This window comes from Vidua macroura, chromosome 2, assembly GCF_024509145.1.
Source record: "Vidua macroura isolate BioBank_ID:100142 chromosome 2, ASM2450914v1, whole genome shotgun sequence".
NCBI lineage: Eukaryota > Metazoa > Chordata > Aves > Passeriformes > Viduidae > Vidua > Vidua macroura.
In genome coordinates, this window is record NC_071572.1 from 78,904,538 (window position 1) to 78,923,221 (window position 18,684).

The 18,684-nt window shown below is 38.8% G+C and overlaps 1 protein-coding gene across 3 annotated transcripts in view; it reads left to right on the plus strand.

Moving 5' to 3' along the window:
- The window catches only part of SYTL2 (synaptotagmin like 2), a 53,582-nt gene that overhangs the window by 11,325 nt on the left and 23,573 nt on the right, over positions 1-18,684 (plus strand). For all 3 annotated transcript variants that reach the window (XM_053970288.1, XM_053970291.1, XM_053970290.1), the window contains exons 2-4: positions 1,479-1,900; positions 12,360-12,508; positions 14,584-14,719. In XM_053970288.1, the coding sequence (XP_053826263.1) occupies positions 1,800-1,900; positions 12,360-12,508; positions 14,584-14,719 (386 nt within the window). In that variant the 5' untranslated portion in view covers positions 1,479-1,799. The remainder of the gene's footprint in view (positions 1-1,478; positions 1,901-12,359; positions 12,509-14,583; positions 14,720-18,684) is intronic.

Below are 18,684 nucleotides of genomic sequence, written 5' to 3' on the forward strand. Positions count from 1 at the left end.
CCAGGGCCTTGGATTAGCAGTGTGGATGCTGCTTGCTGTGTCAGATGGTGTAGAATGTTTCCACGTGACAGCTGAAACCAATATCCATACCTAAGCTGAAGGAGTACTGTTGTAGATACTCAACAAGTTTAGGATTGTTGTATTTGTTGGTAGTCCTATAGGAAGCACTTTTCACTTTTGCCTAATTATGAACCCATAATTTTCTAAACACAAATGAAGCTACAGATGGCAGGTTGTTTGAGATGCTGTTGTATCAACCCCATGCAACAAAATCACAATGAGAATCATAGAGAAAAAGATGGCAGCCAAACAAAAACATGCAGAAGGTAGTTGGGCATTGGAATTTTGGGGGGGATAATAAGTAATGTGGCTACAGCTCCCTACCAAATCTAAAAGAAATGCTATTCTTTTCAGAATGAAGTTTCCCTTTGAGTCCTGCCAGTGTCAATATCTTGTTTTAATGGCCTGGTTGCACTCTTGTGGCCAGGGGAGCAAATGCAGTGGGGAGCAAGTGCAGTGACTCATTGCACAATTGTAGTGATCGATATGAGGTCAACATCCTGTCAGCCACATCACAGTGTCAGTCTGCAAGGGCCAAAGGAAGACACCCACAACCCTGAAGGGCTGTGATGGAGCTGCCTGGTACAGAGTCCTGTCCAGTGAAAACATTTGCTTCTCTTCTGTCTCTCACCAGGTTTGGCACTTGGCATACTTCTGAGCATTACATTTGAGCTATTTATTTCTTTTTTTTCAGGCTTTGACATCCACGTCTCTGTAATCCTGAGGCATTAAGATAACCCTACCACAGACACAGCTAACTCCTCCCCATGATACTCTCTTTATTCCTTGAAGGGTTTTTTTAAGAAGAGGTTTTTGTCTTTGACAGTTGGAATTATCTCTAAGTGGATAGTCCTCTGAAACCATGGCCTATGAAACAGAGACAAAACAGTATTTCAAATTACTACTTGTAAATGCAGTTTGTCTTGTAAAAAGCAGTGAGATTCATGTTACCACATGACTTGTAATTACACATACTCAGTATGGTTATGTTTAAACTATTTCTCATTTATTCCATATGGTCTGTAGAACAGTGGTTTGGCCTTTTTTTTTCCTTCCTTTAAATCATTGTGATAAGTCCTCTTTACTTATTTTTGGGGGGTGATGATCTCCCCTTTGCTTTAAATTGTTCTGCTAACTGTAAGGGTGATTTAAAATACTTGTATAATAAAAGCGGTACCAGTTGTATGACACTTGTTTCTATGTTTTAGGGGTGAGTTGTCCTGTTGGGGAGGAATATATTTTCATGGCCACCTTGTTCAAGAGGCCTGTAAAACAGGTTTGACTTGAAGTGACCATTTGAACTTCATAAAGTCATTTAATCACACTGAAAAACTTGTTTCTTTTAATTAAAAATGCATACATAATCTACTTCCCTGATCCCTGATATTGCAACTTGTTCTTCCTTGTCTCTTTTTTAGGGAATGTTTTGTTTGTTCTCAAACACGGGATATGCTGGATCAATGAACTGTTACTCCAGGAAGCAGAGCTGAGAGGACAAACTGAGAAGACATTATTGTGATGGCAAGCAGGAATGCAACACTCTCCCAGAAGTCTCTGATCTAGGGAAACATGCAAGAAAGCAACCTTTGTGACTCTTTAAACCACTGACTATAACCCAGTCCAGGTTTGTCAGTGCCTGCTGAAAAAGACTTCTAGAACTTTAAAGCAGGCTGCAAAACTGCCCTCAGCAGGATCCAAGATCTTCCCAGACTCTTTACCAGCCCTACACACAAAACAAGATGATTGACCTAAGCTTCCTAACAGAGGAGGAACAAGAGGCAATAATGAAGGTGCTGCAACGGGATGCAGAGCTTAAAAGAACTGAAGAAGAGAGAGTCAGGTAAGGGATCTTGCACGCTGCTTATCCTGGGAAGACCTACACAGTTCCTGTGTTGTGTTACTCAGGAGTAGATTAAAACAGTTGTTGCTGAGGGACCCCTATTCCTCAGTATATGTGGTTTGGAGATTTTTTACTCTGGACTAGTCTCTGGAAGGAATACCTCTACCACACAAATGCTTCATTACCGGCCAAAATTGCTGCGGACTTTTGTAATTCCCTAAGGGGTCAAGAGCACCCTGTATGCATCTGCCTGGATACACATCTGCCTTGGTTTCCTCAGAAGAGGATTCAGTCTGCAAGTGTCAAAACCACTGCAGACTGGACTAATGCATAGTAAAGTGAGGGACTTAGCTCAAAAGGAGTGCAAGCACCCTCCACAAACCAAAATATGGTTGCAGTCAGCAAACATGTCTGAATGCTGAAGTTGCACCTAAAATATTTGGAGCTGCAGTCCAGAAGTACCAACCCTATGCCCCACTGCCAAGAAAAGTCCTTGCAATCCACAAATAAAGCAGAAAATTGCTGTTTAATTTCTTTGTGGTGTCACAGATGGAGCAATGTGTTGCTGTTCTGGAATGTTTTTTTGTGCTGGGAGGTTTTACTGGAGCTACTCTTAGGGTAACTGCCATGACTAGAAATGTATGCATGGAAAGTAGTGTTTCTCAGATGGCTCTGAGAAAGCTGTCCATCTACACGGTCAAATAGTTGCTTCAGCTGATATAGATATCTGCCTGCTCAAGAGTAAGGATCTTGATAGGCATTGTTTTATTTTTTTTCCAGTGTGAAGGAAATTATCCATTACAAGGTACACAAAATAGTATGTGAACAAATAATGAAAAATGGAGCCTGAGGTGCTGAGAACTCCAAGTGTTATAATGGAAACAAATTTTTACAGGCCTCAGTGAAGGCAGGATTTTCTCTCACTGGTTTGGTAATCTTCTCTAAGATACCTTCTCGTTGTGATATTCCTTGTGAAGTAATGTATTTCCAATTTAAATGTTTTGAAATTATTCCAGCCATGATGCATCTCTGGTGCTTCTTTGCTACTGAGAAAGATTTTTTGATAAATGTCCTTGCTGTAGGCATACCCTATATACTGCAAAAAAACAGGCAGCCTGCCTCTTGCCCTAAGAGCAGTGTTCCTTTTGCTGAGTATGCTTGTGCAGCCCTGTGGTTCTTTGATCAGCATGCGATCAGCATTTTGCTGAGTTACTCTACTTGCTTCTTTTAGGAGCAATAAAGTGTAGACCAGTAGCTCCTCCTTGTTAAAAAGACTTTTCCTCTCAAAGCATTTGCTTTGCTGAAGGTAATATCATTACAGGCACTGTTCCAAGTTCCTGCCCCCATCTTAATGCAGTCTAAGTAAATATTTTCAGCACACAATTTTGTCTTCTGCTTCAAAAAGCAATAAACTGACTTTTCTGTTATAGAATAGGCATTTTATTTACTGAAGGTAGAAAACGACTAGTATCTAGTCTTGGAATGTTACATCAGTTACATCAGTGCCAGGTCTGAAAGCATTCAGGGTAAGTAATTGTAGATGAGAGTTTGAAAACAGCATCTAGGGAAAAGAACACTTCTTGGAATAGAAATTCAAAAAAGCCACTCTCAGTAATGGTCTGAAAGGACTGTCAGAAAGTATTTTTGTCCCTGTAGCTTTACTTTTACCATTTATAATTCCAGTTCAAGAGGTTGTGGTGGAAAATGCAAGAGACTGCAGATTGTAGCAGCCTGTAATCATGTTTTGCAGCAGCATGTTTGCTGCTACAATAACAAGTCTCTTCTAGTTTCTAAATATTTTAACTTCTGAGAAGCTGGAAGCTTACATATGAAATGGATTTTTCTGCTTAATTGTGGCACATGGAGCTTGCTTTTCATATCTTTTGTATTAAAACACAACTTCAATTATATGTCCAGCCAAGGAGATGCAGTACTTTAGTTTGGATTCTATAGCCTTGCACTGGCTAGCCTTCCAGCCTAGCTGGAAGATTCCAAGAACTGGGATCAACTGTCATCATACAAAAATCAGACAGTGTGTTATTTATATGTGTATATAATGGAAGTCTTTCAATGTGATGTTTTTTTCCTCTCCAGAAGAAATTCTGAGGTTTGAAGGGTGTTCTAATAATCTGTGCCATGTACTTGGAGCATGGACAAATTGGTAACGTGACAAAATCCTCTTTGAGCCACTTCCTAGTGGAATTTTACAAATCACCTGATAGAGTCTCTTCCCTACTAACAGTTCCTAATATTGCTAATCTAATAAAACTCTGAGGAGGCTGGCCCATGCAGCCATGCTTTAAATCTTAGTTTGTTGAGGGTTGTAATAGGTGTTTCCCCATCTTGCAGCTCCTTTTTTGTTGGTCAGGATCAGCATGATTAGTTTTACCTACAGCACTACTTTGGGAATAGCATGTCTGCTTCTTCTTTCATCTCTGCTGAGGTTTGTCTCAAAAGAAAGAGGATACTGATGAATTTGGCAAAAGGATGATGAAGAAATCTCAGGTGATAAGAGGGTGTGATGCATGGAAAGCAAAAGACATTGTATGCTTTTTTATTCCTGCTGCAAGAAGATGCCTCTCTTTGCTTCCTTACCGTAGGAGCTGCAGCAGTTCGCTCAATGGCAGTGTTGCTGTGGATGGGGCAAAGGCATAAAACAAGAGTCAGGTGACAGCTTGTCAAGACTTGAAGCTGTTTTTCAGCATATTACTAACTTAACTATTTTGGTTTTGTTGTCATCATTCCTGTCCAGGAATCTCTGATATACCCTACTTCAGCATTGAACAAAATGAGTGGGCTACGTACATAACTGAATGTCCTGGCAGTAGCTTCAACGTAACCCCTAACTCCTTTTACAGATGTATAGTTCAGAATTAACTTAACTTTGAGCCCTTTCTACAGACAGTAATGTGAGCAGAAATATATCTGTCTGTGAAGTTGTGGAGTGTGGTTGGGTGATTTTTCTGTGGTTTCAGTAGCTGGTCCCCGGCACCAGCATGTCTAAGACAGAAAGCTGTTGTGGTGACCTTTGTGACAGGATTCCCTGCTGTGGTGATCAGCCCTTCCCAGCAGAACCTCCTAGCAGTGCTCTTGTGGGCTGTGTTTGGGATTGTTTGCTCCTTATGTAAACTGAAGGAGGCTAATGATAGAGGAAATACTGATATGGAGTTGTCTGTGTGGTGGGTGGGGACTGCTGTGTGCCAAACCCCTTTGATACATTAATTGGTGTGGCATTGCAAAAAGAGAAGAAGCTTCAGGGGTCTGATTCTGCTGGGAGTGTGTGGCTGTTGAAAGCCTATTGTAAATGCTATCTTGACTCTGGCTAGTTCTAACAGATATCCTCTCCAGTTACTTTTCAAGGCAGTTTTCCTTATATTGTTGACTGTCTTTTGTGAGGTGGGATATATTTAAAATATTGTGGTGAGGTTAGTATTGGCATTGGGGAAACCAGAATTACTATTGTAATGTGAAAATAACTGACATCAGAATACATACTTGAAATTGTCATAAAATATTTTTTTGTTACATGAAACTGTTTTGAGAGTGTGCTTCACAGAGGCAAGGATGTTCTTAGTGCACCTGTTGCGGCAGAAAAAGATAAGCTCATGTCTTCTGGATGAATTCCCCGTTTGGACACTGCTTAGTGCCATGTATGATTTTCCAAATACAGTGACTATTCAGGAAGTAGATCAATTTTTTTTTCTCTAGATGAATGATTGTGTCATTATTTATCCTTTTTAACAAAGCCAACTGACATAAGAACAAAGGTGGGGAGGATGGTCCCAGCCCACCTTGTACAATGCCAGTAAGAAAATCAGGATAGTTTTCATTTTGATCAGGTGAGATAATTGGGCTTAAGGAAGACACCTTATTTATTTGTCTTGGTAAGAGATACAGCATTGGACTACACTGAGAAATGAGCTGATACCTTTTCTTCCCAGTATTGATTACGACTTTGTCTACTAGCAGATAAATTGTTTGACAGGACGATGATTGTTTGGGAGTTCTAGTGAAGCAGGGGAGATGAGACTTATTCTGTATGGTAAAAGAATGTACTGAAGGGGAAAAAAGTGGATACTAATAACAATGTTTATTGCGTACTATGTCAAAAGTACTATTGAGTACTCAATGTCTATTGAGTACTCCCTCTGCAAGCAAGGTTTTCCCTACAGTTCAAAAACTTTCTTGGTAAGACTTACTACATGTTTCTACCTGACACTGTGTTGTATTATTAAGCACCAAACTGAAGCCTTTGTCTTCAGATTGGATTAGTCTTGATTTGTAGTTCACCTGAAATCCTAAATGCAACCTTTTCTTTCACACAGCAGGAGAAATGTCCTTGCTGGTAGTGTGAAGCAAGCTATAATACAGGCTCTTCTGCTCACTTATATTTGCTTGTATGTGTCATTTGGTGGGGCTGGTTTTATGCTTTATATGCCTACTTTAAAAGCCTGTGAGGAGCTGGGGACCCTGTGTGAGCAGAACCTGACAGTTACATATTTTCTAACAACCTTTCCAGCCCTTGTTCAGATTGTCCTGTGCTGCTGTCCAGGCAGGCTCTAATACCAAAGGTGTATTGTCACAGGACAGCTGTGCCTTCATTGTGAGGGTTGGGTTGATTGGTTTGGTTTAGTTTTCCCCTGTCAGGTTTACTTGGGTTGCATCAGAAGAGGGAGGGGAGGCCATTGGGGAGCCTCAATGAAAATCCTTTAAAATAAACAGAGAAACTAAACAGTGTAAGGCTGTTCTGGAAATAAAACAATTTGAAGATAATAGAAGCTGCTAATACTGGCAGACCTTGAAAATTCCTGCCTCCTGTAGCAAAACTCAAGAGTCTTGATACTGATTTCCTGAATGGAATAAAGTTAAGCTTCTATATACTAAGAAATGCTTCAACAAATTCACATATTCTTTGTGTCTGCCTAGGGAGTATCTAATTACATGATCTCTATAATTCATTGCTTGTAAAAGGAAGTTTACTTCAAACCTGACAGTGCAACTACTAATAGGAGAGTAAGTCTGAGTGCTGAGTGCAGGTGACATAGTAGAAAGGCATATAAACGTTAAGGACTCTATCTGTAGTGCAGAATATGCATATAGTTTAAATGAAATGGGGAGAAAATGTGCTGGTCTGATGCCCCATGTGTGGCCATCTACTAAGAGAGAAATGTACAGCAGGTCAGTGTGTCACAGCCACTTGTTCAGCACAAACATTGAGATTGTATCTTTGGTTCCAGATTCTGATGGAGACCATATTTCAGTGGGCAGGAGAGCTTCCTTTTCTTCAAAATCAATTTACTTTTCACACCTCTGAGCATGTAACTCGCTCATCCATCCATCCATCCATCCATCCATTCTTTTGCTCCAGGCTTCGATGTGTCTGTCTCCCCTCTGACTTGAGATAGAATGTAAAGTCTGTCTTGTCATCAAGACTTGTGCTGACTACAGCCTGGTCAGTTCTCTAAGGACCCAAAAGCAAGATGATACCTGAGATTTGTTCATCAGGGTATTGTTAGTAGACTTAACAAACACGGTAGACACACAAACTTCTGAAGAAGTATAAAATGGAAGAACATGCATTACTACAGATAGAATTGGTTTGCTTTTTCATGTATCCAGCTACTTCTAACTATCAGAAATCTTGCTGTCTAGTGAGACCCCAAAGGCAAGAGTTAGAGGTGTTACTTTTGAGGAATTGTGATGGCAAGGATGGGGAAAGGTTGCATAACCCCATAGGTCTGCTTTGTTCTTTCTAGTATAGCCCTCAAACAGTTTGAAATTATATTATTCTATTGTTTAAACAAATTAAATAGTAACTGATGGGTTTTTTTTTCGTTTTTAGGGTTTTGTAAAATCATGTGCAGCTACCATGCAAAAGATGGCTTACTTGAAATTTGGGACTGGCCACTATAAATATTTTGGGTGTAGTTCTCTAACAAATGTCAGAACAGACTTTCTTCCTATACCTTATATAGATATTTACAGACTAAAGAGGCATGCTCATACAAGGTAGAATGTTTAAATAATTACTTCTTTATCCTATAAACTTTTTGTAGTTCTTTCCTACTCTCAAATAAGAAAAAAGAACCTTATCAACACGTCTGGCTCTTAAAATACCTGGTCAAATATCATTTCACTCCTCTTCTTGCATGAGTGATACTACAAAAAGTTTCTCTTTTCTGTGTTCAGAATGTGACCCAGAACCTAAATCCTTTGTCTTTTTGTTGGTTTGTGATTTGTTGTTATGTTTGCAGCAAATAGAATTGAGATAAAATTAATCAAATTCTCTTTCAACTTCTCCACTTATTTAGTATTTTGGTATACCATTTGCAGAAGGGAGGTTTCAGAAGTTAATTTATTGATAAGGTGTGGTAATATCAGAATTTTTAAAGGCTTTATTGTGATATTGGACTCTAAGGTGCTTTTTTCCATATATTCTGATTAGGGTGTGTGGGATAATAATGAATCTATCTTTGAGGCAAACACAGACCTTGATCTAAATCCTCTTTCATTTATCAGAATATGCTGGCACCACACAGATTCTCCTGTCTGAAAAGCTCAGCTTAAGCTGTCAATTGGGGTATAAGGTAATCAAATAAGGTATTAAGGTGTCAGTAGTAACATCTTGGTGATTTGTACTCTAGACTATGAGTAAGGCAGGTACAGGAGAGGGAATTGAGACACTGAGGGAGGTGTAGGTAAAAAAATTTAGATACAGGTATGCATTGCTAGATACTCTTTTTTCAAAAACAAGGATGAGTTGTTACCTCTTTGCTCATGCAATGACCTATTACAGTAGCCTACAAAGCACAGGATAAACCATTCTGGATTGGTGATAAGAGGGTCGTCAGGGACTGATTATATCAGAGCAGATTTCCTGCCTTACAGTGATACCATATGATCTGGCCCATTATCAGATGTTCCAGAGGTGAAGAGGAACAACCAGTTAATCCATGAATAGATTTTCTGTTTGCCTGCAGAGTGGTGGACAGCTGGTTTGTATTCCTGTTCATTGCAATCTGCATGTACTTACTGCCCTAGGGGAGATGACAAATTTTCCATCTTGCCATAAAACATGTTTCACCTTGGCATAGTGGAAACATCCTATTAAATAATGGGAAAGTCTTATTCAGTCCAAAATCCTCTTTTAAATTTCCTTTTAACTATCTACCTTTACTTTCTTGAGTTTAAAGTTCCTATTGGAGAAATGGGCACTAGCTTCTTTATAAATTTAGGCTGTTTCCCCTTGAAAAATGACAGCATAAACTAACTGGCATTTTAACAGAGCACAGAGGGACTCCAGAATACATACTTGCATCATACATAAAGGTCTTGCTGCGTTTTTTCCTAATTGCAAAGTTGGCAACTGAGCCCACAATCTGATTCTTAATCTGGATGTCTACTAGTTCTTTGATTACCAAGGGAAAATTTTAATGGCAACTTGGTCAGCCTTTTTGTTAACTGGGGAGCTGGTGTAGAATCAGTTGTTGGCTTCCAGTCCTGTTGTGGTTTGCTGGGAGGCTGACATAGCTGTGGAAAACCATGGCTGCAGTCTGATTCTCCACAGTTGCTTTCAAGGTAAACCACAATCTTTGTCTAATTCCTAGCAGTCAAACAAACCCACATAGTGGAAGCAATTTGATGTTACTCCTAAGACCTCCTCCTAGAAAATCTTGAGAATTCAAGGAGCATTGAAAAAAAAATCTCATTTGTTGCAAAAACAGTCACAGGCATTACAAGTCTGTGATGTATTGGTGAACACAGGAGGCTTAAAAACTTTTTTGTTGTCAAGACCTAGAACTAATTGTCTTTCTGATAATAGAAATCTGTTTCATTATTTGTGGCTGGAGAATGCCTGGAAATAGCTTTAATACTTATATTGCTCTTAGTTCCTCAAAAACAATGTGACTGACAAGCTAAACACCTCTCTTGAAAAGGCAAGTAAGGCAAGCTTACTTTGAGGTGAGATAGTAAAAGTCTGTTTAAGTCAGCTGCTATAAGCATCTGTCAATTCTCACCATACAAACCCTATCAGGCAGACAGGTAGGTAATTTGTAAAGGAAGTGCTGTGAAAATTGAGAGCACTTTTATACCTTTGGTAGGAAGCATAATTAATTAATTCCCAAAGTCTAGAAGGCCTGTTGAGCTGGTGGAGTTAAGGCACACTAACTCTCATAGGCAGCAAGCAGAGGTGGGAGCAGGGTGCTTTCACTTCCAGACAAAATGAGAGCTGCATTGGCCAGGTGACGTTTATTGAGTCTAGAACTGTGACAACTCCATACCTCTCTCTGTCTGGTTATGTTAACTGGTTGCAGATCTGAGAGTCCTGCAGGCAGGTAAGCAGGCTGCAATAGCTGAGAGGCCTGGGAGCCTGTCCCCTTCCACAGCTCAGCTGAGCTTCCTCCGCTCTGAGCCAATTTGTAAAGGTTTCCAACCACACCCCAGTTTCAGTGGATGAATACTGACGGGAGAGGGGTGAGCAGTGTCTGGGGTAAAAGGATTGAATCAAACAGGGTGAGGACACTGAATATTTGTCCTGTGACTCAGTACCCTCCCGCTAGGGAACCTCCCTTGGCATATGCTGTCATACTGTCCCAGAGCACTTGGTGCCTTGCAGGCTGTACAAACAGCTGAAAAGCCAGCCCTTGCCCTAAGGGACATCACTTCTGAGAAGACAAATAACACGTGTGAAAGAAGGTGAAAGGGAGAAGCAGCCACCTGTGTAAAATATTTGTGTGTTCCACATTTCCATTCTTCCTGCTGGCTGCATTTATAAACTGAGTAATATATTTGTTGGAGGACAAAGGGAAGCTACTGCTGTGTTTCTGCTTCAGCTTAGAACATCTGTTTAGAAAAGATACATAGTTTGGCCCTTAGAGAAGCACAGAGGGAGAGACAAATTTTAAATGACCCAGTAATACTATGGACTGTTGAATCTTGGAGTTAAAAATGCCAATGGTGACTTCAACATCTGTCAGCTTAAACTGTATGTAGTAGATTTGAGGCACCCCTAGGAGGGACTGATTTTTGACAGTACTTTCAAAATGAAGTTTTAAGTATTCAAATTGTAATATACCTGATGCATTCAAATAAGACTTTTCATATGTGGCCATACAAAGGTGAAAGAGAAGTTGATTGACAGATGAGAATGGTCTTAGTTTGAGGGTTGGGACTGACCCGGTGTTCTTTCTCTGCTGTGAATGACTGTCTGTATGTGACAATCAAATCTGCAGCCTGTAATTAAAGGGCTGTCATCAGAGTTAATTGATTGTAACAGAAGATCTGTCCTCTAAACCCATGAGAAATGTCATACTGTTGTAAACTTCTTTGGGGGTAGACTAGATGATCTTTAAAGGTCCCTCCCGACCCAAACCATTCATGATTGTCCATCAGGCCTGTGAAAGACAGCACCATTCCACAGTGATGTGGATTGTGCTTAGCCTTCAAGTCTCAGTAAATGGACCTGATTTGATTTCTCCCTTGGGCTCTATTGTTAGCTTATTTTGCTGAAAGGAAGGCTATAAATAGAGAAGGAAGATAAATCATGACTTGACTTTTTATTGTTTAAGTGCTCTCAAATCTGTGTGGTAACTTCCCTGATCTGCAGGTTAGTCTTCAGGCCATGTGTAAACACATGCCTAACAAGGAAAAAAAAAACAACTCTCAAATTGCCCTCAGCAACTACTTATTCTGTTAAAGCATGCCTCATAAAAGCAGGAAAACCCTGAAGCCTAAAAACAAATTATTTAAAATTTGTATCCCAGTTTTTAAAATGACTGCAGTTCAGGTGATAGATATATCTAGATTAATAAAATAAATAGCAAAAATTTATTTTGTTGTTTCTTGCACGTGATGATGTTTTTCTTTGTAACTCATAGTATTCATATAAGGATTTTTGTGTAATTTATGGAAAAAATGGCACCATGCTTCCAGTACACATTTGGACTGTGTGTGTGTAAAAGCAGTGCAAAAAAAACCCTGAAGAGGCATCTTCTGAGCCTCAAAACAGCCATCCTCTTCATTTTGCTAGAGATTTTTATGCTGTTCTACTAGCTTATCTCAAGTTTAATCTTGGATAGCTGGCCTTTGAAGGCAGAAAGTCAAAATCTACAGTTACTGGAGACTTCTCTAGTGCTTGAGTGTTTATCATAGCAAAGCTGTTTGTTTTATTTTTTTTAAAGAGCTACCCTCAGAGCATAGGTAGAAGTAATAGGCTGAGGCTCTTCCCTTTCCAACTCATGGTCATCCTTCATAATTTAATAAGGAGCATAACAGGCGAGAAGATGGAACTAGCATGTGGAGACAGTGCTAAAAAAAATCAAACAAAACACAACCTTGCTCCCCAAAACAAAAAACAAGCAACCAAAAAAATCTGACTCTTTTTTTTTTTTTTCCTCTTAACATAGGTAAATATGTGAAGTATGTTTATATCTCATTTATTCATTTTTCTCTTCCTCAGGCATTTACCAGAAAAAGTCAAAGACCATGTTCAGCTGAAGAATATGAGTGGGCAGTGGTTTTATGAGGCCAAGTCGAAGAGGCACAGGGATAAGATCCATGGAGCAGATATTATCAGAGCTTCCATGCACAGGAAGCCTGCCACCATTGGTAAGCATTTGGAAATTTGTTTTGGTGCTTTATTTTGGAAAGGCTGCCTCTTACTTCGCTTACCTCAGACAATGTTGTCCGTGAAATACAAGAATACTGGTCTCTCTACAAGTGGAAAGTGATGCAAAAAAGAGACTTCCCATTTAATAAAGAGACTTCCCGCTTGTAATTTACAGCGTAAGCTTTCTTCTCCCACAGTGCTGTATATTAAAGAGTGGCGACTGCTAACAGAAGGGACTGGCTTGTGTTTATGTGTAGGATTAAAAGCTCTCTGCACTCCTAGACTCATTCTCATTTCCATTTCTGTGGCCCTGTGAGTTATTTAGGAACATGCAAAGAATCCAAGATTGAGGAAATTGCTCTTTAACATGAATTTCCAAGATTTCGGTGCTTGGTTTAAGACTTCTAGAGGCTTAATGGCAGGCATCACAGGCTAGAGATAGTGGTTATAACTAACTGAAATATTTGTGCTGAAAGCTCTGGCAGCTGTGACGGGCATCCTGTGTCCAGGTGAACTTTAAGTGCACCTATAATCCTCATGGTATGGTGGGTGCCCTAGTCACCATTAACTTTACCTCCTGGAGGGAGGGAGTGAGCAGTCAATCTGTATTCACAAAAACATATAATATCCAGGATTTTATAGACCCCCCACCTTATTAAATATTTCAGCATCTAACTTTTAATCTAAAGTGTCCTATTTTATCATTCTTTATATAGAAAATGATTTTTTTTCTTAGCGCAACTGAGCTACATCCCCTTTTAACCTCCTCAAGTTCTACTAAGTCCTTTTGATTTAGAAGGGCAAGACTTACATTATTCTTACCAAATCATATTGATATTTGTACTATTTAGTTTTTTTTGGTTCTGTCAAGGGATTTTGATGTGTGCTAGTGAAGCAAGTAAGGTTCCTTCCATACTGTGAATGGACTAAAGTTTATTGCTTTCTATGGGTTTTGTAACTATAGGTTATCCTTGTTTTCCTCTGTCTAACCCTGTAGTATTGCACCTTCTCAATTTCTGTATTTTCAGAGATGATTTTGAATAATGTCAATTTAGTCAGTTTGAAGTTACTGCTTTGAGTTTTTAAGTTAAAAAGAAAAGGCCTGAAACAGAAAAGAATGCAGAAAAAAAATCCCCATGGCTGGTTTTGTGCTTGAAGGTTATGAAAATCAGCTGTAAAATTCTAGCTAAATTTCACAGTAACTTGTATCTTAAAGGAAAGTACTAAAAGCCATACTGTCTTAAAGGAAAGTTAACTAATCCCAATCTTGTTACTTAAACAAAGGGACATGTTGGCACATTCAGAACTATGTACAATTGATTGGTTTCAGTGACTCATGAGATGGCAAGATACTTTTCCTTGCAGTTATAGATAGCAAAAGTGTAATTACAATCTTGCTTATTTTTGAACACTAAGAAATTCTTCACTTCTAAACTGTTGGTGGAGCGGAAAAAGCATTAGAGAAAATAATAGAATGTTTTTGCTCTGAAAGGGATTATTGGAATAGGATTTTGTCCCACCCTAAAAAGAAATGCAAATGTATTTGCATTTCTGAGTGAGGTGGGGCTTTTTTGTTTGTTTAGGTTTTTTATGTTACCTTTTTAACATCTTGTGGTAATTCTGTTCATAAAGGGTTAGCCACCTGCCTAAGTGAGTTATGACCAACTTCCAGTTTACTGCTTAAGAAGGGAAAAATTGAATGGATTTCAACATATTTTCAGTTTCCTCTGGTTTAATCATTTTTTCCTTCCTCAGGACACTGAGGATGAACTTTCAGTATTTGTCTAACAACAAGATCAGTCTTTACCAGGTTCTTGTAGAAAACTCCTCAATTTAAGGTTAAAAGCAGATATAACTGGTGTAGTAAAATGAAGTATTCAGAACAATATTTGACATTTTAGTAGTATTAAAAAGGTGTTCTTGTGAAGGCACCAGATCTGCTTCTGAAAACAATTCAAGTTTAGTGGGCTTTAGAAATAGCTGTAGGCCTAAATGCAAATACTTGTACTTCTTTCTTAAGAAATCCTGTATGAACATGTGGGGAAAAAACCAATATTCTTGCTTCATGTTTTAGCTGAAGTGGGTCAGAACAAAACAAGCAAAGCAAAGATCAGCTGGGTGAACAATGTCAATAAAGAAGTCTTCATGCCACCAGATCTAAATGGCATTGTGGAACATCAAGAAGAAGAACAACAGAAAACTAGTTTAAGGTAAACTGTCTGTTTATTATGCTTAGAATGTATATATATGAACTAGTGAAGCTTAGGAGCTGGAAGTTCGACCCAAAATAATGTACTTATCTCTTATTTCAAAGGTCACCAAATGTTCCCACGGAATTGTACAAGAAATCTGTGCCTGGGACAGGCACATAGTCATGTATTGTTCTGCATTTGAATATAGAACAATTAACAATCTTCAGCTTGCCTTTCTCTGAAAAAGTTGACAATCAAGGATATAATGGTCCCACACGTGTTCTCATGTCAGTTTGTTTTGATTTCTTGAAGGAGGACCTGGATTTTCTAGTTAGAATGGCTGGCCAGTAATAGGGAGACCACAACCTCTGCATCTCTTTATTCAGTTGTTTACTGAAACCATTCAATCAATTCAGCCTGAATTTTAAACTTGGGTTACAGCATTATTGAGGTGAGAAAAACCTCTAAAATCATCAAGTCCAACCACTGACCCAGCACTGCCAAGGCTACCACTAAACCATATTCTCAAGTGCCACATTGATATGTTTTGAACACTTCGTATCACATTGGAGACTAAGAAATTGCTGGTTAGAATTTCCAAATTATTGAGCATGATATGATAAGTACTACTATGATAAGTAGTTTCTGAACTAAAAAAGATTTCATATTAAATCAGTTTATCTCAAGTCCATAAACATCCCAAACAGCGTTTTTTTGTTTTGAAATATCCTGAGTTGATTTCTGAAACAGACGCGTCTTCTCTTTAAAATACCTACATGTAATTCATTGGCTGTGTTAAAAACTGCCAAAAAGCCTGCATTTGAAAAGGAAAGTGCTGAAACAGCTGGACTCAGAGCAGGTAGAGGTGAAATATCTTAAAGTGGCCAGATTCCCCAACACACTGAGGAAACAAGAACCAGGGTACAACCCAGATAGCCACTGTTTGTGCTTACAGTGAACAGAGTGAGGTAAGAGCCAGAGTTTCTTCTTAGGAGAACTGCTTTACTTCTGGTTGTGCCATTGATGAGCTCTGTAACCTGTCACTTTCTTGTCTGTCTTCTAAGTCCTTCTCTGTACATCATCTGTTTTTTCTTTGCAGTAAGGCTTCTCCTACTATGCATTTACACAATACCTAGTAGCAATTGAACCTTTCACTTTCCTGGTCTGCAGTCTGGGCACACACATTCATGGTGAATGACAGCAAAGGTTGGTGTGAGTCTTAACAACTCTGGCTTGTGTTACTGTCTTTCTTATATTTTATCAGTATCAGTGAACTCAGAGGTGTTTGTTTTGACCATATCTGAATTTGTGCTGAAAAAGGTCAAATCAACTGCTTTGTTATAGACTCACCAAAAACGAAATTGTCCAAAAAGGGTGATAAAAATTGCTTATCACAAAACAGAGCTCTGTTTTCCTTCCCAGCTTAAATTAACTGATTGCTGACAGAGTTAGTTGCTACTAAATGTAATTTTTTTACAGGTGGATTTTACATTCAGGGAATTGCTATGAAGTTATTTCTTTAAAACAGCAGAAGACGTTGCTGTTTAATTTGTCTTTTAGAATATTTTACATATCATCTTGCACATCAGGAAAAGATGATGATACTTTTAAAGAAGTATAGTCTTATAATGCTATTCTTACAATTGGAACTCTCTGCAAACTGTGTGTAATTGATAAGGTAGATTTCATAATATGCCAAGGCAGCCTCTTCAAAAATACATTACATAGAAAGGTTTAAGAATACGTAGACAAATTTTTTTGAATGAGACCGGCTTGATAGTGGTGTTCAACTTGAAGTGATTTGATTACTTATTTCAGATCACAGCCATGCAAAGCTTGATAACTATTTTCCAGGACTGTCTCCTGCCTTTTGCTCCAAATTGTATCAGAAGTTAATCAGCCTCCATGCCTTGTTCATGTGTACTTGTACTTTCCTCAATAGCTCAAGATCTTCTCTCTAAAGCAAGCTCACACAGTCCAGTGATTTATGAGGAAATTGGAAATGGACCTTAGGAAGTGATCTATCATATGTGGGCTGGACGCTTAATTACATTGATTTTGCATAAATAACTTGATTAGATGCCTCAGATAATTTGTTTCTAAAATGTCAAAACCTATGGCAAGCAAATGTGGCAGGACTGTGAAATTCATTGCTTATGACTTTAATGTGGGTTTAATTCACCATAACTGAGGTTAGTCTACACAATATTCTCACGAGCATTTGAGAAATTGCAGGAGGCACCATATGTTTTTAAAGTGCTCTTCTGTTCTCTTGATACTGGATTTTGAAGGAGACTGACCTGGCATAACTGTGGGCCTGTCTCTAATGGCAGAAGGAAGCACAATGGTGCAAAAGCATTAACTCCAGTATCTGGGCTGGGAAGGGAAAGTCTACAAACATTTAATTTGGCTGCTAGGATAGTGGAGCCACAAGGAATTAATGGGGTCTTCTTCTCACAGTGGAATAGTCTTAACACAGCTAAGGGGATGAAAGAGAGTATTATTGCAGAATTTGGGATTGCATTAAAGGCAGTTCACGGCTTACAGTGTCCAGATGCTATCTGTGGTTCAAGCACTTGGACTTTTAAAGCTGTTTAAAAGTGGAGCTTTAAGAATAAGTTTGTGGATGTTGTGGGGTTTATGGGGTTTTTCTGTTTGGTTTTTTTTTTCCCCTTCTTTCTCTAAGAGTGTGGCTCAGGCCAGCACTGACTTGCAGGCTTTGCAAAAGCTACACAGCTGCTAACCTGAGGATTGGGTCCAGAAGCTATGTGATAACAAATTACTCAGAGTACTTTTGTTCTGGATCCTGTTCTTAAAGCAAAACAATTCTTACTGAGTTTAAAGGAAGTTTAGTTCTGGTAGATCTGTTTGTAAACTGATAAGGATAAAATCCAACCCTGGGGCCAGTTCAACTACTGTTGAATCAAGGTGCTGCCATATTAGGTGCAGCAACAATATTCTGAAAATTATCAGTGATCTTTATCCCCACAGCCCAAATATTTAAATCCTGTAATGAAGCTATGAATTATTTCTTTCTTGAGTTTTATGTCATTGTGATAATTTTCTTGCATACCAGAGCCTTTACAGGCCAGGTGTATGAAGTGTCTTTGAAGGTGTAGCCTTGAACAGAATGAGTTTTCAAAGGTGAGTCACACTGTCAATATTCCCTCTGTCTAGTGATGCCATTTGTCTATATGCTGAATCTCAAAAAAGGAGGGTTGTCTTTTGAATTAAGATTTGTACATAATTTTCTTCCCTAAGCTAGAAAGTATTCTTGATCAACATTGAACAGGTGGTAAGTGGGGGTCCTGGGGTTCAGCAAGTGGAAAACTTGCACAAAAGCCCTGACTTTTAAAATCCATATATTGACAATGCCTGCAAATCTGTAACCCCTTTCTCTAGCTTTGCTCTTGCCTTTGCCTTGTTGTCTCAGTCTATATGGGACTTGGGCCTTCATTGTGGTTCTCAGCACATCATTTTTCCAAACTGAAATGTAGAATTTTTAAAGCCTTTTTAAATCTTTCAGTTTGGACTTACACACTTTTAGATTATCCTTGTGAATGCAGTATATCTGGGAACAGTTTGTTCAGTTTTCTTATCTATGGGTTGTGGGTAAACTCATTTTCAGACCCATTGTTGTAAAACTTAGTTATAGGATCCTGGCTGTTGTTTTTTCTCTGCTTTTTATTTAGACCAGGGTTTTCAGTATGCAATGCCAAGTTGTTAATCTTTAATTATTCTATAGTAAGTCCAAAGAAGCATTGGACTAAAGATTGTGAGATTATGTTTCACTGAACACACGCACAGAGTTATCTCTCCACCTGTAAAAACTTCACTGAAGAATTCTCGCAGCACAGGGTGCTTAACAGTATTTTCCTTGCTTAAAATGAGTGAGCAGTTGAAGTATTTGGGACCTAGACCTTAAAAACAAAAATCATGATTGTCCTGTTCAGTAGTAGATGTTGCAAAAAAGACATAAAATG